The sequence below is a fragment of the Barbatula barbatula genome (genome assembly GCF_947034865.1).
Source record: "Barbatula barbatula genome assembly, chromosome: 3".
Lineage (NCBI taxonomy): Eukaryota > Metazoa > Chordata > Actinopteri > Cypriniformes > Nemacheilidae > Barbatula > Barbatula barbatula.
In genome coordinates this window covers 6,777,956-6,801,853 of record NC_136764.1, presented here as the reverse complement: position 1 = coordinate 6,801,853, position 23,898 = coordinate 6,777,956, and the positions used below count along the sequence as shown (strand labels likewise).

Sequence of the window (23,898 nt, the reverse complement as noted above, 5' to 3'; positions counted from 1 at the left end):
AAGTCGTGCCACTCAGTGGCCATGTTTGCATCACCTCTGGGCAGTTGCTACCAAGTCCACAGTCCTATCTACTTGAATGGGGGAAGGCAGATATTCTTTAAATCGCCGGTCAAAAATCTAAATTAAAAAGCATTTTTCCTGTCAATAATCAAACATGATATGAACTGCACCACACCTTGGGTTTGCTAAGCTTAAATTTTGCTAAGCCTACATTTTTTGAGATCGCTTCAGCAAGCGCCTCACGGGAGCCCCGCCCCCAGAGAATCGTCATTCAATACTGATTGACGATTGGCTCGTCTCACTGGAAGGCGGGACTTCCTTCACTAGAGCGGCCATATTGAGTGTTACATTCCTCCCCGTTCATTGTAATGGAAGTGGTGCATCATGTCAATATGAATATCTTTGCTGAAGCTCAGCAAAGTCTTAAAAAAAGTTGGTTCGTATTGGAAGAATAATATTTTATCCATAAAAAGCGGCAGTAATATCAGTTTCAGTGGTTAAAGAGCCACAGTGCCTCCTGGTGGTGTCTGGGCTTCAGTCCTGAGCCAGCAGTTCACAGAGGAACCCTTTGATCAATGAAGCCCTAGAGGATTGGCTGCTTAAAATAAAGTTCCTTCAGATAGAAACGTCCTCATTTCCTTCGGCCGGGGGCTTGGTGACCTACTTCTGAACATACACGAGCTCTTGATGTAGGACGAGTTTTCGTATAATCTCTGCACTCACCAGCCAACTTTGGCAAGAGGACAGACAGAAATGGGGAGAGAGACAGTGTGAGAGGTCTGCGAGTCGCGTGAAAGGACAGTGAGGCCGACCGCGTGCGAGTTTGCGTGATGTGATGTGTGCCACCATTCAAAAACTCTGGGATTTTCTCTTCCCACAAGCTCCACGCGAGCGTCGTGAGGGTTAAAGGGTTTGACCGAGATTAAAAACCACAGAGCTGATGGTAATCATTTATTGAGTCAATATGGCAGAGAGGACAAAAATAATCTCCTCTGATTCCATGAATTTTCATATGGTCAGGCACACAGAAGTGATGCTGAAACCGGGGTGGATGGATAGCGATTTTGTTAAAACAGGAAAGCATGCAAGCTGACTAATGCTTCAAAAACTTCAAGCTAAGTTTGTACCATTTGCCTGATGGATACAAGTCCTTCAAAAATGAATCATAATTTAATAAAGGCCTGCTCTTCTCTGTTTGATGCCCATATAAGCTTACCAATAACCTTGAGGCAAAGTTAAAGCAGGCTAGATGAAAACTATTTTGTGAGTTTACATGGGTCAATAAATAAAGTGCAAAACTTGGGATGACAGATGTACGGTGCGATTCCATCTTCTGCTAGGCAGTCGTCTCAGGAACTGATGGAAAACATTTATACCTCTCTTTCCCAACCTACATACTCCAGGAAAAAAGCGATTCTAGTTCAGCTCCTAAATTTCACAGAAAGGATGATGGGTTAGCGTCCTCTACCTGAAAATGATGCTTTGAAGGTCGAACGGGTATTCGATAATGCCTGTGGTCGGGATTCGAACCCTCAGCACATCCTGCTGGGTGGGAAGGTAGCAGGACTCAGCGATACGGTCCAGATCAGACAGATAACTACAGGAAAAGGAATAAGGTCATCTTTGGTTATGTTCAGAATCAAATAAAGGGATCTGCTTTATTGGACAGTATACTGTACACTACACACACTCATTACATATTAATAATATGCATTATGCAACAAAAACATTTCAAATGTTAGCACAGTAGTCTAGTACAGTAACTTTTTTGTAACACAGCCTCATTGTGCATGTTTATGTTAGCAAATGGTGTCTGCTTGTTATCTTGGACGTAAAAAGTTGTTTCGTTTTGAAATGCCATTTTATTTGTGTGAAAATAATAAATCATTTTGAGCGAATAACGCATAAAGAATGAGATGTCGAAAACATTGCGAGTCACGACAAACATTACAACCGGTATCCATCAACCAATTTTCTTAAATATTTAAACTGTTAAGGAACAGTTCACCCAAAAATGAAAATTCTGTCATTATTTACTCACCTTCATATCTGAATAAATGTCTTTGTTCTCATGAACACAGAGAAAGATATTTGGAAGAATGCATGAAACCAAACAGTTCTTGGCCAGCATTGACTCCAAAAATAGGAAAAATTGCTTCATAAATGTCTTTGTTCTTTTTTTCCCAAGATCCAGACCCGCGCAATGCAATTCACAAATGCACGTGAGAGAATCCACAAATATACTTATCTGTACTGTAACAGTGAACAAAAATCACATTTGCTTTCCTGTAGCTCAGTGGTTAGAGCATGGCGCAAACAACGCCATGGTCGTGGGTTCGATCCCAAGGGATTGCACATACTTAGAAACAAATGTACAGGACAATGCAATGCAAGTCGCTTTGGATAAAAGATTCTGCCAAAAATGTAAATGTATATTTGAGGAGGACGCCATGTTGCCGTTGACGTCACCATATCTGCGGACACAGATCTGCTTCTGTGCATTTGTGAATCAGAACTGCGAAACAACAGTCTCAAAAGAATCCAAAGGTGCAAAAGCGTATATTCGCACATGTTCCGGAGTCCGAATGCAAAGCACATGTGATTTTTGTGCATGAAATCAGTTTCAGTACAGACAAGTATATTTGTGGATTGTACAAGTATGCCTTAGGATGAGTGCATTTGTAAATAGAGCGTATGTGGAACGCTGTCTATGTGTGGATCTCTCTCGTGCATTTGTGAATTACAGTGCGCAGATCTGGATCTCTTGCGTGCATTTGTGGGAGCTTTAGATACTGTTTTCACTCCATACAAACCGTTCTGGGGCACCTTTGACTCGGGTAACGGTTAGGTTACAAGCATTCTTCCAAATATCTTTATCTGTGTTCATCGGACAAAGAACTTTAAGATTCACCATTCAGCAAAAACCTCATCTGAATGCAGACAATGTTTAAACACCATCATATACCCATAAATACTCTCTAAAAACGAATCTAAAAATACGATTTATCAACAAAAAAAATTCTCAATGACTACAAACTTAGATTATTATTGTGTTGTCTTAAGAAATGTGAATTTAAGACTTGATAAAAGATAAAACCCTTGTGTTTGATGCTCTATGGGTGAAACAAACCTTCAGTGCTGTCCGGCACACATCACAGCGTGTTAGCATTTACACTATAAATGTGATGTGGCCGTATGCATCCCGATCCTCTCCGAACATGACACACACAGCGTAACTTTCTTTATTTATATGAAGTGCTCTCCAACCGATGTAACCAGATGTAAACAGACAGCTTGCTTTGGAAATGTGAGTGAACCGATTGGTTTGACAAGTTCATGCGAAAAACAGAATGTAATTTTGAAAGGGTATCTTAAATGTTTCCGCAGCTGTATATGAAGAGTTCAGATGCCAAACCCTCTAAATCCATCAGATGACTATAGGTTTAAATAAGCATTTTCATCAGGTTCCTACAATAACTTTCAGCAAAACCAAGTCTTTCGGACCGGGCAGCGTTTGGTATTTAGCGGGTTTTAAAGATATATTATTTAAAGCGATAGTTCACCCAAAAATGGAGATTATGTTGTGAATTACTCGCTGAACACTCTCTAGTCGTTCCAAACCTGTATAAATGTCTTTGTTTGGTTGAACACAGTGAAAGATGTTTGGAAGAATGTTGGTAACCAAACAGTTGGCCACCTTTGACTACCATAGTAGGGTAAATGCAATGGTAGCCAAAAGTGCACGGAACTGTTGGCTTTTCTACATTCTTCAAAATATCCTCTTTTGTGTTCGAACTATTTTTTCCTACTTTGGGAGTCAATGGGGTCCAAGAACTGTTTGGTTACAAGCACTAATCCAAATATATTTTTAGAACAAAGACATTAATACAGATTTAGAAAAACTTGAAGGTGAGTAACAGAGATGGTTTTAGAGGGTTTTGCATCTAAACTCTCCATGTTCAGTTAATTGAATGTGATGTATTCCCTATGCAACCAGCAGGGGGTGTGATTCACAGGACCAATATAAAGCTTCATGCATCAGGGTATTAAAGGGGTGATTTCGCACAGAGAGCCTTCATATTATAATGGGCCAGCAGGAGAAATAGGATCAGACTCACAGTCGCCAGAACATTCAATTAGAACATCTAGCTTCAGAGATACAAGCCGGACAGACATCAACCCATTGAGAACTTACCAGGTCACTCTAAACAGCAACAATGTGACATGCGTTTGTCTAAATGTTAAGAATATCAATGACGATTTGCTTGCGCTTTACTTGAAGCGGAATGCAGCTGAACACTCACTATTTGGTGGAGTCTGACAGCTGGTACTCTCTGCGTCTGTCGTAAGCCTCCTGAATTCCCGGATCCGACCACAGCATCTTTATGGCACTGACGTAGGGCTGGTCAAACGACATCACCTTCTCAATGTCAACCTCCTTCACCAACATAGCGTTCGCCTGCCATTCAGAGTAAAGCGACAGTTAAACACACAAGGAAGAGAAACATACTGACACAATAAATACACCTAAAGTAAAAGTTTAACAAAGTGACAAGCGTGTCAGTGAAAAGCACGCTTGACACATGAAACGTGTTATATTTAAAGAAAATACAACAGCGTATTACATGTATTTACAATACAGCTTGCATTTTTATGTGTGATTGAGGCGAGTGGAGAGCGCTGTTGAATAAATTTACACTACGAGTGACATTCACACAAATGCCTGAGCTGAATGACACATCAGCTATATCATTTTCTTAGAAACATGTTACGAATGACAAAATGACGTAAACGATTTTAATCTAGAAAATAAAAAATGTCCTATCTGGTTAAACACATTAAGTCTACAATCTTGAAGTTGACAAAAGTTAATACTTTAGGAGTTCCCCTGCATGTCCAAAAGAAATAACACTAAACTGTGTCGGAATTCGCTCATTTTCTCTCACTTTTTACAATTTATAGTGAACTGTGTGGTATAAACTTTATAGTGAAATATACACGGTAGTAACTGAAGCACTGTAGTGAGTTAAGCGCACGTCTGACTAAATCCAAAGTCGGTTAATAATTTAATCTAGAATTAGTTCTGCATTCCTGTTGTTTCTCAAATAGACTAGGAAACCGAAACCACAAGAGCAAAAACTCTAAAAGGGTACAAACAACTTTCATTTAAAACACAACATACAGTCTATTCAACTTTAATTCATTTTATAATATGCCAATTTATAAATCAAATCAATCAAAATAACATCACTGTATTACGGCAAGACAAATGTGTTAATAAAAGTGTAGATTTATATTCTGCTTTATATATCTGTAGGTTGTACAATAATTGTCTCATCGCGATCATTTCAGACGACCGCAATTATTGTGAATCCTTAGTAAACAAGTGTAATCTCCTTGATCTGTCACTGTTACATTCGAATAACATTTCATCATCATTTGAGTTTTTTTGGGTTGACTTTTGTTTCCAGACTTCCTCAAATTTCAGTGCTCAAGACTCTGTTAAGGTCACTCTATAGTAAATGATATTAGTTGTTAACAATGTTTTCACTTTTCTAAGATATATATATTATCTCCATTAAATAAATGAATTGTCATTAATAGTTACATTGTCAAAGCCTTAAAACAGACAATTAATCTCCATAATTTCGATTATTTGATCATTTAACTGTCAGCGCAATTTCATAATTGTGACATGTCACTAAACTTTATTTACTTTTATTATTAACAATTAGAATACACTTAACTGGCAGCCTTAAGACAAAAAGTATCATTTGTTGACATCGTACCCATTCGTCACAATGTAAGTACTGAAGCGTTCGCACCTTGTTCTGTTCATACTTGTATCCGATCTTCAGGGTCTCTGTGGCACGGATCATGGACTGCATGGAGGTGTAGATGTTCTGATACACCAGCTTGGTGAAGCCGCGCTTGTCTTCATCCGTGTAACCGGTGCCGTGGATGATGCGCATCTGTTTGATGAACGTGCTCTTGCCGCTCTCACCCGTGCCTGGGACAGGAAGATCAAAGGTCAGGACAAAGTGTGGATCAAGAGCACAGGTACACAACTGGATGACGACACGCTCTTTTGTCGCTCCTTTGTGAATGAGTTTTATTCCTTCGGACACAATGATGGGCCACAGTACAAAACTGTCATAGAAATTATGTAACAACTACAAAAAGGTGCCGAATCGTTCAAATTCACACATCTAAATGTGTGAGGTTCATTGTGGGCGCTATAATACAATACAATTGTGATTCCTCGACCCGCGCCCAGGTGTTGCAATAGGGTTGCTAAGGTGCACTGAACGGTTGCTATGGTACTGCCAATACTATGGTATTGTCCCAAGTCAAAAAAGCCCAGACGTCTCTGTATCATATTCTTTCTTCATTCCAATACTATGATTTTTGGTTCGCCAGAATGAAAAAGTAATGTCACTGTTCATTTCTGTGTCGAGAGCTTCAGGGACTCCTACTATTAACAACAATCAAACAACAGTAATAAAATATATTGATAAGTGTACAGCTGTTTTGTACTTCAGTATTCAGTTTAGTAAATCATTATTAAAAATCATATATCAATAAAGACACACAGATTTCTTTAGGTGAACGACTCTTAGCAATTGCCGTCGAACTAACTCACAAACCTCACAAGCGAAACTTTGCTTGACTTCCTATCCTTTACACGTGATTAAAAGCTCTCTCTCTCCCTCGCTACATAACCCGCTGAGTGAGAGTATTTCAAAGGAAAGGCCGATACTTCAGAATGAGTGGAGCCCTTCATCACCCCAGCGGTCAATCGATCTGAAAATGGACACATGCATGTCTGTTCTTGTGTTTGTGTTTAACCAACCAACAAATAAAGCGTATCAGTTCTTACTGGTTAAAGAAATACAAAAAAATAACTTCAGAAAATAGTAATGTTTGTCTGTGTAAAACTTGTTAAAGTTAAAAGCTAAAGTGGTTTAAGTCTGTTTCTATGGAGTTGCTAAGGTGGGCGGGTACTTGCTGTATTTGAAAAAGTCTCTATGACATTGTGGTTTCTTGTTATGGCTTGTGACCCTTTTCACTGTTAGTGATGATGATTATCTCATTTAAAGGTGCAGTGTATTAACATTTATCTAGAGGTGAGGTCGGGAATTACAACCACCCCTCTCTTTCGAAGCACTTTCTGACACAGAACAAAGATGTCGTCACGTTTTCGCTTCTTTGCAGAAGGAGATAGCGTATTTACGAATCGCGCTCTGTAGAGCAGTTTGTCCATTTATGGTTACTGTAGAAACAACATGGAGGATTTCATGTAAGGGGACCTGCTGTGTTTGAAGATAGACTCGTTTCACGCCGCCGCCATGTTGAAATCGAAAGCGAGGCAGAGGTTGGAAAAAAAACGGAAGGACAGATATTAAAACTATTTATGATCTTAAATGTGACAATATAAGCATAGGATGCATTTCACACAAGCTGACCACTTAAGCCGTACCATGACATATTAGTGACTCTTTAAACTGCCATAAACACGTTTGATTCAGACACACACACACACACACAAGCTAACATTGTTTTTAAAGGCATCATTTGTTTATTCGTGTCACAAACACCCGATGGTAGTCCACACCATTTTAGTCCTTCCGTTTTTTATCCGCTTTTGATTTCAACATGGCTCTTCATTATGTAAGGTCTTCATACACCTCTGAACGCATAGTTGTGCGTATAATACTGCATTTCTGTCAATAGAGCCTCCATAAAGAATTACACATTGTGTGTCTAAAGTTTAGCAAAAGCAAAAATGTGGTAATTTTGTATGACAAAAGTGATTTCATAACAGGTCGCCATCATCATGCAAATGAGAGTTCATATCTACACACAACAAAAAGTGATATTCTGCTCTTATTTCTCAAACTGCTATTTATTGCCGTTTCATTGGGAATTGAATCTTCTATTAAGGAAAAACAAACATGTTCATAGTAAAACACCCCGCAAATATGCCTCATTTGCATATAAAAAATGATTCATTTGAAATTCATAAAGAACTCTGTTTACTCATCTGTTGTACCTCCCATTAAACTGAATTTACATTTTCACACATAAATATGTGTCAAGTTTAATTGTCTAAAGCTTTACTTTTAATGTGGAGAAACATTTTATTGTTTTTTTCTCTGTGGGTTCGTGCAAATTCAGATCACTATTAAATACGGTCACTGTTCTTTCGAACTCTCAAGCTACAAAAGAGTCTAATAGTTTTTATGGTTTTCAATGCAACTCGACGCACAAAACAAAAACAGTTAAGGCCCATGCAACCAATAATTATCCGAGAGTTATATGGCAATGTTATATGGCAAAACCTCTTTTCCAAATATAGTGATGCATTAATGCCAAAAGACTTCTGGCGTATTACAGGAAGTTCATCAAAACAAGGTCCAAGTCTGTTTGGCGAACTATCTATCATGACTATATTGTTGTTTTGTATCCATTGAGCAATTCTATTGGAAATTAAAATCATAATATCTCCATAGTTTTATCTTCCTCTTCATATGTTTTACACTCTTACAGTACACTGACAAACATTAAACTCACATGTTTGTTACATAATAAATAATATTGCGTCAGGATATGAATATACCTCTCTTCCTTTACACCCCATAACTCTGACTCAAAACACTGGGATGGAGTGTTGTGTCTTTAAAAAAAGCAACCCACACATGTGCCATTATTACACAAATCCTTATCTTCCTCGACTATGATTGTAAAGTTCATCATACACAGAACGTCCGTCTGACGGTAGATATTTACATTGCTCGGATTAAAAAACATGTATGTTTGCTTAGTGACAATGTTTGCTATAGCAACAAAGCCCCTCCTCACAGTTTGTTTTACAGAGAGGACAATAAATATGAATGTAGTTTCCATTACAGAAATGCTGCGTTGTAACACTGTACACTACTGTACGTACTGAGCACTCCAAAATAACACACACGCTGCAGTATTCAGTGATATCATCGCTCATCCGGCGATCGCTTGCTAACAACAGAACAGACATTTGGCAACGTCAATGACACATTTGTTTACATTTCGCCATCTAATTGCTCGATATTCTCTAAAATGTGCATGTCCTACAAACCAACATTAACAATATGCTTTATATATAGAAACTCCTATATAATCAAAATATTAAGGATATGGATGTCTAAAAGTTATTTTGTTTAATTGGGTCTGCCCAATTAATAGAAAAACTAATCGGGATCACAATTACGGGTGAAACAATGACATCATCGCCCAAAGCTTCAATCACAGCTGTCCTGTGCATTTCAGCAGTGTGTTTGGTCACCGGACACAGTGGCGAATCAGGGAATTAATTCATTTTGGATTTTTAATTGACAACATCATTATATGTAATAATAATTTACATTACATAATATAGTTTTGGATGCTTATAAAAAAGAATGTGGCATGCAGATGGATCACAGAAAGTTACAAAACATTTCAATTCATCCAAGTAAAATATATTAATCAGGGTTAATAATCGACACTTATGATCTTTGACAAAATCGTGCAGCCCTACTGCAAACCGTAACTTTGGTTAAGATCACTATTTCTGTTTGAAAAATCTAATTACTAGTTACTTTACGCACTTATCTTTGTGTGTTGAAGTCAAATTTTCCCACAAAATCCCGCACTAAATCTTTATTATAAGTAAAGTCCGTATACGGACGTCCTGTCATGCTCATAGGATGGCGAGCGCCTCACGAGAGTCCCGCCCCAGAGACGTCAGTCTTTATTGATTGATGATTGGCTTGTTTTACTGGAAGGTGGGACTTCCTTTGCCAGAGCGGCCATGTTGAATGCCATTCCTCGCCATTTATTTTAACGGCAGTGGCGCATATTGTTTATATTTCTATATTTGTTGTAAGCTAACATTTTCAGTGTACTCGCTCAATAACTGACTTTTGCTTAACCGAAAAAATGTGTTGCATTTAAGCATTTGGCAGACGCTTTTATCCAAAGCAACTTACATTATACTATACACTTTATTTTTTGTTTAATCTCAACCACGAATAAACTAAATAGCTATTTTGCAACACACAATAATCGCACTTATTTATGAAGCGGAGAAAAAGGATCTTCCTGCAAACCATTCAAATCATTCAAAAGATCGGATTTATTTCTCATGACCCTGTCACAAGATCACAGCGCCCATTCAACATACTCCACCCGTCCACCGCCTGCTGTTATCTGTGTCTTCTGCTCTCTCTCTCTCTTTCTGCTTTCATTAAGAGAACAGGCAGTCACTTTATCCTCTTAAATCAGCTCCTCTGAACGGCCGGACCTCCTCCCCGGCATGCACAAGTGATATTCATATCTCCAATGTTTCTCTATTCTATATTTTGAGGCAAACTAGAAATAAGGAGGCAGCTATCACAGTCTCCAGTCGGTACAGTGCAGGCCCGCGGTAACACGTCACATTCAGTTCCTTCACAAAAATCGAACACAGGACCTTCATGGTTACAAAGTGTGGAGTAGAAAAATGTAGATTGTACATTTGTGAGTAAATATGCTAAGAAATGTTTGAGTTCATATTGAGATCTTCTCGATCAATAATATCGACTTTTGACAGCAGTCTTGACAAAAAAATCCTAAATTATAACAACGTTGGATCGAATCTGGTAACCACTTAACCAGGGAAAAGGATTTAATGAAACGTGGAACTGGGCTGACAGCATCCCAAGACGCATGGCACTCGCTTGCCAATTTTCAGGCCCATTTTCTTGATGTAGGCTACGGCAGCGCCTCGGGCTACAGCCCAGCGCGAGCGGCCCGTATATGCACGCGTTAGCCGGGGGCGCGAGCCAGAAAAGTCACTCTAATCTTGGCTACAAACGTCCCGAGACCGTGCAGCTATGAGCGGGGAGTAAAGAGGCCAACACACACACGGCTAACCCCACGTGGGCGAACCGAGCTGGGAAACTGTGCTGTTGCCATGGCGACAAGACTAACCCCCTTCATCAATCCCTGTACGTACGTATAAAACAAGAGTACTTGTATGTTATCCTCTCGCTGCAGCCAAGCACAGAGGATTCTCGGAAGAGAAGTAGGAGCGTTCGAGGGTCAACAAAACAATTTTGGCCCTTTTTAATGAGTATTTTTGAAAATCCCAGCACCTGACACACACATACTCCCGCCTTATCCAGATGTTTGACCCTAGAGTCAACGCAGGTTGAATCACTACAGACTGCGGTGGGAAGTGACGGCTGATTCTCGACAGCATGCAAATATGACAGATAGTACATTGGCAGGCGGTTGTAACCACACTAAACTGTTTGAGGTCAGCGTATCAACCACGCAATTTGCATGTGGTGCAGAGATTACCTGCTGAGGTTTATATGACTCACACAGGAAGAACTCTGGCACGCTTCACTATTTTAAGGGGGCAGTCAAGGCCTAATGGTTTAAGAGTCAGACTCGTGAACAGAAGGTTGCCGTTTCGATTCTGAGGGCTGGCGGGGCACCTTACCCCTACTTGCCCCCTGTGCGCTGCCAACTGCTCCGGGTGCACGTGTGTTCCCTACTCTCTGGATGGGTTAAATGCAGGTGTTACATTTTGGGTATATATCTGACAAATAGCTCACTTTCACTTTAATGTGAATTTGCATCCATTGGAAGCCAAAATGTACCTCAACGCATCAACAAGTGTTGCAACCATACAAACATTTTGGTCTAATAAAAGAGTTTCAGATTAACGTTCCAGATTTAAGATTTCACAAACAAGAGACAACCAGTGCGGACTAAAGCCTGAAATACACTACCCGACTTTTATGCAGGTATTTGCATAATTGTAGTGGAAAGATTTTGGCTCAGTCTTTTCTCTCAGGAAGTTGCGTAGTTGATGATGGGTATAGCATCGAGGATATCAAAGCATGTTTGATATTTTGAGCCGATTTTACAACACATTACGCGTGTATCTACACAGTACCACAGTTAAACGTGAATCAGAGACGTAACTCTATCTGTGCGCTGTGAGAAATCACAGGTTGCGAGCGGTTGCTTGCGTGTGTTGCCAGATTTGACCAAAAAATGTATATTTTTTTAATATTTAAATGCTTTATATTGAAAAAAGGTTGCAAAATGTATATTCCTGCAATTGCCCGCTTTTATATCTATATAAATGATGTTTTATTAACAAAGTTCTGGAGGAGCACGTGCATACAATTAGTAGTGTAGTGTATTTTAGCCTTAACAGTTTATAAATTCGGCAAGTGTATGATGCCTAGTTTTTAAAAATCTGTTCAGATTTTTTTAAAGTCTTGTAGTGTATTCCAGCCATAACCTGGAAACCATAAAACACAAGGAATGTCAAACATCCAGAACTTCAACATATACAGAAAACAAGTTCTAAACGTTCACCCCAAACTGAGATATTATTGACTGGGTATGACTACACATGACCCAAAAACAGGAGATATAGTTTATTTATTAAACTATATTTAACAACAATGTACATTAAGTATTACAATTAATAGATCATGAATTGACAACTGTGTATTTATTTGCGAGCAAGATGTTCGGCATATTAACTTAGCAGCCTGTGCTTGGTTATTGGGAACAGCTTAGGGCTTCACAAATACAACTTTCCTGTAGAATATCAAATAAAATAAAGACAGAACATCTAAACGTCTTTGAATTTAGCTTTAGACTTTAAACTGCGACAAATAGGGCTGTAGCCAAACTATTGTTGAAATGATCGACTATGCGTCTTCCAGAGGCGATCATATCAGTGATGCTGTGTTGTGAGATAATTCCCTCGGTCACGGCGAGCTGGAGTGAACGTGCCATGCACGGCAGGCTGGGTAGATTGCTATCCCTCATGGGCTTTTCCATGTTCTTTGCGTTATCCCTTAAAATAACAAGCACGTTTCCTTCGGGATTTCCCATGCTCGAAACGTGTCGCTGAATGCAGCAGCAATAGCCTCCGCCGTGTGTGATCCTGAAAACTCTTGACAACTTTTTGAAGTTCAAGTTTTGATTCATGAACTGCGCAGTGAGGCTCAACATGGACATCGCACTCCAAATTTCACCAGTGAAACCAATTGATGTTATGTTGTCCTTCATAAGGCCGTCGACATATGTAAACATATAACTGTGTGGGCTAAATATAACTGCAGCTGGCACACATCAGTGAAATATACGTCCTGGCATAGTGTAACGTAAATCTAAATAGGACATGAGTCGCCGAAACCCTTCGTCTTCCACAATAGACAGTGGCTGGTGGTGATCTAGGCAAATTAATTCCATTATTTTGTCAGATATTTCTTTACGCTTCTTACTGTCCCTTCTGTAGGTTTGCTGTCTTTGAAACGTCTCTGTTACCGACAGCTGACTGAGTGGCGCGTGAGTTGCTAAACTGTCTCGCGCTGTCTTAGCGCTAGCTAATTTTGAAAACTCCTTATATTCCTTTACGTGACTAACCTTCAAATGTCTGATAAGGTTGGTGTGGTGTTAAAATGTTTTACACACATAGCAGATAGCTAATGTATTGTCTTTTTCGCACAACTTGCAGAATTGCCAGACCGGTGAAGCCATTTTTAGCAGCGCGTAAAATATTGTCTCGCTAGTTTTGTGTCATCTGATCGGCTTTTCTGGATCGGCCTGAACAGAGACATCCGATCAATCGGAGCACCCTTAGTTTATTTAAGACAAATAAAAAAAAAACTGAGCATTATAATTCAGAAAGAATGTTAGCAGATTACATATTATTGACAGAAAGAAATGTAACCTTTAAAAAAGTGACACGTCTGAACTCTTTTTATTATAAACTTCAATCTATAAAACAACGAGATGACAAAGAAGAGTCAATTAAAATGCTCGTTGACATTGGAACACTTATTATAAACTTTATTCCATCCACAAACATTGAAGCAAAGGCGTGCTAGCACTGCAAAGGTTATGGGTTCGATATCCGGGGTGCACAAATACCGATAAGAAAAAACTCAACTTTGAACTGTGTTGAATAAAACCACCTGCCACGTGCATGAAAATGTAAAAGCGTTCATTTACAGACACTCTTCCTAACATAAATTGCCTTGGACAATCCCATAAATCAAGCAAAATTCGCAAAGCCTTCTAAAAACACTCGGGACGCCAAAAGGTGTTAGTGAAACTTGTGTAATCCCTCTTCAATGTATACAATCCTAGCTGCGCTCATGTCAGGCCGACACTGTGTTCACACACAAACGTCTGGACTGCTTTTAAAAGGTTATTAATGCAACTAAAGGCTCCACTTCATTGCCTCTACGAGGTTCTTATGTTGAAGCTGTCTGTCATTTCATTTTAGAAGTATGCAGTTCATCACACTGCTCGCCTTGTTTTCTAGTCTGAAAGGAATGCAATGCTAATGAATGAAGAGGTTTGCCTCCTGTTCTATGGCCGCAGCCTTTGAGTGAAAAACAGATGCCACACGCCTCAGTGCAACTACAGGAAAACAGGAAATGCTGGAAGGACTGAGCCAAATAACAATGAATACAGTATTTCTTTCCTTTTTTTTAAAGAAGGGCACTAAGTAACAGTCAAATAAACTGCAATACACCAACACAGCACGTTGTAAAGAAACAATGTTCAAGGATTACACAATGTTTACAACAAACTGTTTGGCTTTAATTTTGACTGTTTCTTGATAAAGTTTAACATGCTGATACGAAAATAACATACATTTTTATTACCATCGACTGTACTATATTATTCGTACGCAGAAATGACAAGGTACTGGCATAACACAGAGCTCAAAACTCAAAACCGAGACATTTCTCAAAATATCTTCTGTATTCCACAGAAAAAGTAATATACAGGTTTTAAATGACACGAGGGTGAATAAATGATGACGGGATTTGTATTTTTTGGGCTGACTCTGTCTCTCTTAAATGTCCCTTGCAGCAGCAGTAAAACAAACAATCTACTTTGGTATGAGGGAACGTGCTAAAATGCTAACTTGTTTCTGAATTTTAGCCCACACAACCACGTGGTGACTGCATTTCATACACAACATGAGCTTGTGGCCAGACAAGACAATCTATGTGCATCCAAAACATGCGTTTTAACTGCATTGAGCCAATGATGTTAAACCTCTGCATTACACTGCCTTACAAAACGTTTGGGGTGTGAGCATGCAATACCGTCGAGCATTTGCTAAAAGCAGTGTGAGTAGGTGTTGGTGAGTTTGAAATCGAACGCCTGCTATCACAGAGATGGTGAGAAGCCCATGACTGCTATCCTCGTGCACTAACAGCTCTTTCTGTCATGTCTTCATCCCTTCAGTGGGCTGCTTTTTCTACGGCCTACTTTGTGAGGAAATTGATCTTTTAAATGTGTCAAGTATAAGAAACAGAAAAAGCATATGTGCGCAAGGCGGTCGACAGAAAGGATCGTTCGAGGTTGGCGGCATATAATTAGACACGCGGTTACCTTACAGAAAAATCGTTTCGGCCATGCCACTTCTGAATAGAAAAAACGAAAGCTGAAATCGTGGAATTACAAAAAAAGAGCAACGCAGAATGAGTGTCAGTTCTGTATCTCAGCACCTGTTCTATAAATACTGCCACGGGGGGCGGTATAGACAAAGTCAAGTTATCCAACCTTGAGGAATTTCATAAAGGTCGACAGAGAATGTGTCGCTACGAAACACCACCTCCAAACAGCTAACCGCACAAAACAGCTCACGAATTTCTCCCAACATCGGCTTTCACACTTAGAGACGTCCTCCGAGACCACTTGGCCCCGTTCGGCTCCGGACGATGTTTCTGTCGGCATGTGCGATTCAGACAACAACGCTCTCTACAGGCTGGTTAAGATGGGGGATGCTTATGTAAAAGGAACAGAAGAAACTCACGGCCAATTAAAATCCAGCCTCATTCAGGATTACATCACCTGCTGCAAGGACGCTTCGGGATTCCACAATCCTGCTGTTACACAAAATTCTGGTAGTCTCGAACCAAAATGAAAATTAAGAAAATGGAGAGAGCAAGACAAAAGGAACGCAATAAACTGTGGCATTGATGTGAATCTTCGGGAACCAATTCCTAGTACCACAGCATGACCCTCAGCGGCTTGTTCTGTGATAAACTCGGTCTATCAGCTCTCCTAACATGGACGTGAGTGACAGGAAGGCACCCTCCAGTTTCAGACAGAGCTGTCACAGAGGCACAGTCATGACCACATTGCCTTATTTGACGATGACGGATGTCGGAGGCTAGAAGCAAGATTCATATTTCCATTATGCTCTGAAGCACACGCAGCCCAAGACTTTGGTCATCTGCTAGGTAAAGGTCTGAAGTCCAAATCCTCTTGTTTGCGTTGCCTGTGGAAACCACTGTAAAGCCTTGTTTGGCAAAAGAGCAGGACAAGGGAATTATGTGACTGATCTGAGAACGGCTTTATTCTCTGTATATTTGGGCTGGGAATGGTGTGACTGATCCGAACGCGCCGCTAAAAGCTACTAGGGATGTGCATTTTTGATCATATTTCATTTCGAGTACTGGACTGTAGGATTGAAAAACGAGTACTCGATGAATTGGGGTCGTGGCATTAGAGGGGGCGGGGCGTGTCCCTCATGGTGACAATGAAAAGATTTGAATTATAACACTGATATGAACATTTATGTTGATAAAACCTATGACAAGAACGAGTAAATCATTAAATCAGCACTGTTAAAAACGACATTATCACTGTTTTTGAAAATACAGTAAATACTGCATTATCAGCGTGAGGTGAAGGGTCAGAGTAGTTTCACCTGACACTTTGTGTCCAAATAAACTGGTGCGGAGCATTATTGATCCATTCTTATGAACAGCATGGGAATGGATTGAAAACGCTCACCCTGGTCTGCTAGCGGCGCGAATCCAACACTGCTGGATGCAGCGCGAAGAGACGCAACAAATGCCTTGTTCGATTTTTTTTTGCTTTGCCACGTTGCATCGCGCCACTCGCGAATCAAACTTCGTTACTGTATTTTCGTCAAGTGTATCAAAGTGAAACCAGGCATCGCTGTGCGCTTTCAATATGCTTTTCTCTGTGCTCCTCGCCAACTCGAGCAAAAACTGTTTAAAAATTTCATTTTTATTAACACAAATGATCAACAATTTCATCATCGATAGTCGCTGTCGCGAGTACTCGTGCCCGTCCCTCAAAGCTACTTCCTAAAGATGTTTGTGAAAAACTAGAAACAAAAACTTGTTTTGTCTTTGAAGCAGTGAAAAAACAGAGACCTGATGCTTTTGACGTTGATGTTTACAATTTAAAGAGTTTTGAAACCACGCGTTTAATTGGGTCTACATTTAAAACTTGGCTTGAAATATCGCTGGAACAGTCCAATGACAAACGTACATAAGTTTAATGGGTTTACATTTAGAGATAGGAGTGCAATAACACCATGAGTGCTATGTTTTATATTTTTCATAACTACATCTCTTCTGTTTCTGCTATTTCTTCTAAAGTTATAATGCAAAATTGTGAAAAGCGCCACAGAAATAAATATACATTTAACTGAATTAAAATGTTCAAGGCTGGAGCCACAAAAAGCATTTGCCTTTAACGTGCATGAATTAAATGTGTATAATATATCATCGTCCATCGGCGACTGCTGACAGACGATGTTGAGCCAGCATTATGATTCCAACAAATCTTTCACTTTCGTCAGGTGACTCTCGCTGCTCTGTGCTGCGGGCTGCAAATCACGTTGTAAACAAATATGAACAAGGCTTAGGGACATATTTGCTCGCACTGAACAGATCTGACTTATCTGGAGCTCACGTTGTATAAAGAAAATGCACCATTTGCACAGACCTGCCTGACTTAACTGTATAAACGTTGGGGCGTTCTCACAGAACCAGACTGTATTATAATAAAGTTTGTGGCCATGATGTCTGAGTTAGGTTAAGCCAAAATGGATTGAAGGGGAGCTGGGGGAACTGGGATCCCATGAGGCATTAGGGACCCCCTACTCCCAGATCCCCCCGGCCCCCCCCAGATATTTTTGTTTGAGTAAAAATGATAATGACAACGTGGTTAAATTCATGCAATGGATATGTGAATTAATTATTTACAATAATTTATATTAAGTTTGTTTATGGGCTAGTTGTCATGTATCTTTAAATCTAAAGTCTTAAGACCGCATAGCAAAGGACATTGTTGACATGACTGCTTGATAGGTGTCGCTCCGGCAAACACCTCAGCAAAATAATTTAGAATAATAAACGTCCACTCGCAGTCGGGAGGAGGAAGCTATGATTGACATATGGATAGCCATTGTTAGTTCGTGAATAAAGAAGACTTTTGGACTGAAATGGTCGAACAGTCTGCTGACTGACTCATAACAGTCCCTTGCTGCCACCTACTGGTTGTAACTATATAAAACTGCACTGAAATCGATGAAAAGACCCCACAACGCTAACACACAGTCTGACAGCGGTCTTGTCACAATTTATACATTAAATATCTAATAAACTAGCATTTAAACAAGTCTTTTGGAACAAACATTATTATCACAAAGTGCCAATCAATCATCCAGTTGTTTTTAGGGGAAATAGTAAATACTGCATTGGTAAATAATGCAAGAATTACTCTGTTGGACGTACACTACTGTTCAAAAGCCATTTCTGTTGACCAAGCCTGCATTGATTTGATCCAAAATACAGTAAAAGAAACCTGTTCTTTTATGTTAGCCTAAAAAGTATATAGCTATGTATATTATGATCAAATATATTGTGTATAAATAGTATTTAGTGACATTAACCCCCACCAGAAAAAAAGTCTTATGGGGGGACCCCCATAAGACTTGATTCAATTCAAGCACTGGATTATTTACCGCCAATGAAAGTTCTGTCATCATTTACTCACCCTCGAGTATATACATGTATACATTTCTTTGTTCTGTTTAACACAATGAAAGATATTTGGAAACATTATAGCAATTGACATTTTTGGGACATCATTGACTACCATAGTAGGAAATAAAATGGTAGTCAAAAGAACTGTTTGCTTTCTTAAATTCTTCAAAATATCTAATTTTGTGTTCAATCAAATAAGATACAAAAATGTCCCCTACTATAAGGTACTCCATGATGTACCAGAAATGTCAGTTGCTAACATTTTTCTAAATATCTTTATTATCTAAAAATCAAATATTTTTGTAGAAATGTATACAGGTTTGTAACAACTTGGGGTGAGTAAATGATGACAGAATTTTCATTTTTAGGTGGAGCATCCCTTTATCTATACAACAAATCTTCTGTTAAAAGCAATGGTTGATATTTATGTGTATTCGTGTATCTGAAACAGTTCGACAATACATTACAAAAGAACCCTATTTTAATATAATCAAAGCATGTTTTTTACTAAATAAACACAACAACACTGTTTAAATGTTATTTATGAACCAAAACAAATATAGATTGTTTTATAAAACATTTATGAACTTGACAATATCAAATAGGTACTTCTTGAACAAGACTTCAAAGTTGACACAATCACATCATTAAATACTTCACATGAGCCTAAACTGATTCACTGACATAGAACCCTCATAACCACAACTAACCAAAGCTCCTACTACACAGAATGGTTGGTTAACCCAAAGCAAACGTAGTATCAGCACTGGAAGCCAATGCGCTCACAAAGCCTTTAAAGGATTTGGCTAATCCAGACTATAGCTAAGGCTCATCTGGTGTCAGGCTGACAGCTTTAATTTATTTAAGTTCGGCCATTAATAGGATGACCGAGCACCAACAACAAACACATTTTTTCATACTTCCGTCTGTCATACTTCCTTTGCACTTATTAATTGTCTTACAGTGGTAAAGGTCAAACTCTTGTATTTTCACAGAGGTCACGGAGGCACGTATGAGCCAATGTGTCCTGAGAATCATTCACCGCTAAAGAATCACCTATGAACATTCTTACACAAAACACTGACAATGCATTAAAAACGAAGGTACACCAATCGTTTTAACTATTTTTATTATTTGTCAGTGAAATCATTTGCATTGATAATAGCTGAAAATAAACGGACATATATGCAAACTAGTACCCTAATTCACGCTTGCAAAAGCGACGTGGTCGCACATTTTAACCGATTCGAAAAGAAAAAGAAATTGTGACGAAACTAAAGATACGTTTCTAAATAATATTGATCATCTTATTCTGAGTCGATCTTTAACAGCCCCTGTGGATGACATGAGAATTTGTTTCTGCAAAGCAGGGAAATGGAAGCAGAAAGGAGACTTGATAAACAAACTGTACATCCCCAGCCAGTCGGGTCACAAACATTAGAGGAAAACGTCTCATGAAAACCTTTGTCAAGTCTGTAAAATTGCATCGTGCGTAGAAAAACATTTGTGATCTGCACTTTCAGAAAATGAATATTTAATTTACTAGTTCTAGAATAGGACACATAAAAAGTTGCCGGTACCTATGGCTGAGATAACTCTGTGCTATTATAGGGAGTTGGTTCAAAAAATGAACCGACTGTGTTTGGACTTGGCTGTGATACCAGAAAGAAATCTTTTTTTTTAAGATAAAAAATGCTCTTAACATTAGTTGGAGCCACAAAACGACTGCTTTCTTGAAATATTGTTTGTTAATTTTAATTATTCCTGATTATCATTGTGTAATGAATGCAGATGTGCAAGAAAAATGTCTCTCTACTTTCATTATTTACATACAGTGCAAACATGTTAATAAAGTTTATTAAATATTTTAAATACACAAATGTTTACCTTCCCAGTATCGTTGCACTGTAGTTACAGTGGTTTAAGCGAGGGAAGTTTGTATAATTCACTGTGTTGCACATTTCTTGCACACAACACGAAAAAAAGTGATAGAAAAGAAATGTGGGCCTGTGCCCCAGTAGAGCTTTGGGTCTATCAACACCACCGTGTCTGAGGATCGGTCGATACCATTTTTGACGAACGGTCAGATTTAAACAGGATTTATAAAACAAAATGAAACTCTAAAGGCACGGTTTGGCTACAGACTTAAAGCTGACACACCTGAGATAAACACAGCCTTGGAAAGTTTTATAGAGTAATAAATAGGGTGATTTCCCACTGCGCGTACATCACTTCAGTATTACATTATCCGACATCCGTTGTAAACGTGGACCACATTTCAGCACCGACCTCTCACTACTGTTCATCTCTCCCTATCTGTCGTTCCCATCAGTTTCTACTTTATGATCCATTTTAAAACGACCAGTTCATTTTGTGGCTTCGGCCGGAAAAACAGTCCTGACTAATAGGAAATGAATGAAGGCTGTCCGTGTCAGATATCACCGCTTACCAACTCACTGAGTCACAGGCAAGCTCGCACACGCAACTTCACATATTGATTAAAAGGCACCTAATTCTCCTTCCTCGCCGGGGTCCGGCGTGCAGAGCTCTCAGGCCCTCGCAAGGCAGCAGCCGTCCACCATTTTGAGATAATTCAATCCAGTAATAAATGTTAATAGAGCAATGGTGACCCAAATTTCCCGCGGGCACAGACCAATGAAGTAAAACTCCCATGATGCATACAACGATGGATGTTTAACACTCAAGGCTTACACTTGGGGGTGTTAATTGATTTTCTCTCATTAATTTGAAGACTATCAAGGGAGATACATGACCTGCGTATAAAGAAACGTGAACTGTACTCAAAACAAACAGAGCAGCTTTGCACATGTTTTCACTGCATTAAGCATTAAGAGTTTCCCTAAAATGTGAATCCCGTGGTTTGACGCATATCTGCTTTAACCCTAGAGTCACACACAAACCGCAAAACAGTCAAGGGACATTACATTTCATTTGCATTTTGTTACACAAACCACTCTTCATCCTCCAAAACAACTTGTCCACACAGAAGAGATCAAGATTTCTCAACAGCACATCTGCATTTTTATCCAGAGCAGGCAAAATGCATTAGCCAGACAACACAACCCACATCCTCGTTTCAAGGAGCATGCAAGATGCATTTCCCACAGTGGCAGGCAACCACTTTGACTTATTAAGGATACTGACACAGAAGTGACAGCTAGACAAACAACATTTCACTAAATACACAGCCATAAATGGAAGGTAACCTTGCGATGCAGGATCCACTCTATTAGTCACAAAAGCGTGTCTCCGACATACATGTACAATGTACACAAATAAACACATTTGAGAGAGTGCTGAGATTGTTGTGTGCTGTTGCAAGGCCCCGTCCAGTGTGGCCCTAACGCGGCTAACGCCTTAGCATGCAGGCTAGCGCAGATCGCCTGAAAACTACGTGGGGAAATAAACCGAAGTGACAGGAAAATGAAGGGAAAACAACATTAGCACAAACATCACGTATCGCGGATAAACGAACGCCGTCCTCGGCGAATGCGTGAATGAGTGAGTGTAACGGCGGTGGAATTCATACCGAGCAGAAGCAGCTTCAGCTCCCGCCTCGCGTCGCGCTTGTCCCGGCGGAGCTGCTTATCGATCTCCGCGTTGATTCGTTTCGACTCCTTGGCCTCTTCGCTCAGGCAGCAGGCCATCATCGACTCTAAAGTCATCCCCGCTGCTGTTCCGAACACAGCCCAGCCTCGTCGGGGGCTTCGAGAAAATTGTATATAATCAAAATATCACTCAGTTCGGAAGGAGGAGGTTGAAAAAACAGGGGCGAAACGAAAGAATCCCCCCGATCCTCCTCCGAGGAAAAATATTAAGGAGGGGAAAAATGAGGAGATGATCTGAGGGGGGCTTCGATAGTGGGGGAGGGGGCCTCGGTTCTGTCGCGGTGGGCGCGAGCCTCTACCCCGGTCTCACGGAGCTAGGAGAGGACGAGGAAATCCAGGGACGAGGAAGGGAGGGTAACGTCAACGAGGAGGAGGTCCGGTTGCCTTATCTCGCAAATGATTGAAAATCCAGGGCAAACTATCCTCGCGTGTGCGTGAGTGCGTGCGTGCGACACTCCCACAGCGGCACCGCGACTCCCGGTGAAAACGGCACAGAGCGCGCGGTCTCTTCCCCCCTCTCTTCAAACGATTCCTCCGCGGCGATGTTGGCGGAATCGCAGCCCGGTCGGGGTCTTTGCGACGAGACGTCACCGCTTTACGACGAGCGATTGAATAATGCGCTGCGAAAATAGTTCGTTTTCCTTTATAACAGGAACCTCTTGGTCAGTAGGGCGTACAAATTAATGAATGGGAAAAAAACACCGTTGCGTTAATAAATGGATTATAACACTTTTTTGCAGCGTCTCCTCCTACGTCATCGGAGCTGCGGGACGCACACTGGCCTGCTGTCAATCATCCCAACGGCCGCCATGATTGACAGGGAGAACTGGCTGGAGCGGGAGAGGAGAGGCGGGGACAGCGCGGACACGCCCCCCCCCGGAGGCGGATAACAAGAACTGTCAAGTTCGGTGGAGCGCTCGAGTCCGTCAGGCGTTTAGAAAGCCTTCCCAAGGGGCTCATTCAAGAGACAGTGACATTCCCACTAATATATAACTTGGTTAGTGTTGTTTTAGATAAATAGATACATCGGTAAACTCGTATTCAAATTGAGCACATCGCCGCATTGTTGCGCAACATATCTACAGAGCACAACGTGTGACTGGGCTGTAAACACCCAGTAGAAAGTTTCATATTGATCGTTTGGAAAAAATAGCATGTTATTTGAACGTTTTATTATGACGCTTAAAACGGATTTCAAAGCACATCTTGTACCGTACAATGTACTTATTGCAGTTTATTCATGGAGAAAAGTAAATCACAGCCGTGGGACTCTGGCACCTCTAGTGGACACATCACGCATTACAGGTGTATTAGTAGCTTTTCAGATTCATAAATAATATTCATGTTAAAATATAGAAAGATGAATCCATGATAAAGATTTCTGACAGCGCTATAATGTA

General features: G+C 40.1%; 1 protein-coding gene across 1 annotated transcript in view; it reads right to left on the bottom strand.

Moving 5' to 3' along the window:
- The window catches only part of gna11b (guanine nucleotide binding protein (G protein), alpha 11b (Gq class)), a 28,528-nt gene extending 5,409 nt beyond the window's left edge, over positions 1 to 23,119 (bottom strand). The window contains exons 1-4 of the mRNA XM_079452378.1: positions 22,420 to 23,119; positions 5,826 to 6,010; positions 4,305 to 4,459; positions 1,469 to 1,597 (exon numbers count right to left, since the gene is read on the bottom strand). Of these exons, the coding sequence (XP_079308504.1) occupies positions 1,469 to 1,597; positions 4,305 to 4,459; positions 5,826 to 6,010; positions 22,420 to 22,555 (605 nt within the window). The 5' untranslated portion in view covers positions 22,556 to 23,119. The remainder of the gene's footprint in view (positions 1 to 1,468; positions 1,598 to 4,304; positions 4,460 to 5,825; positions 6,011 to 22,419) is intronic.
- Positions 23,120 to 23,898: the final 779 nt, after the last annotated feature.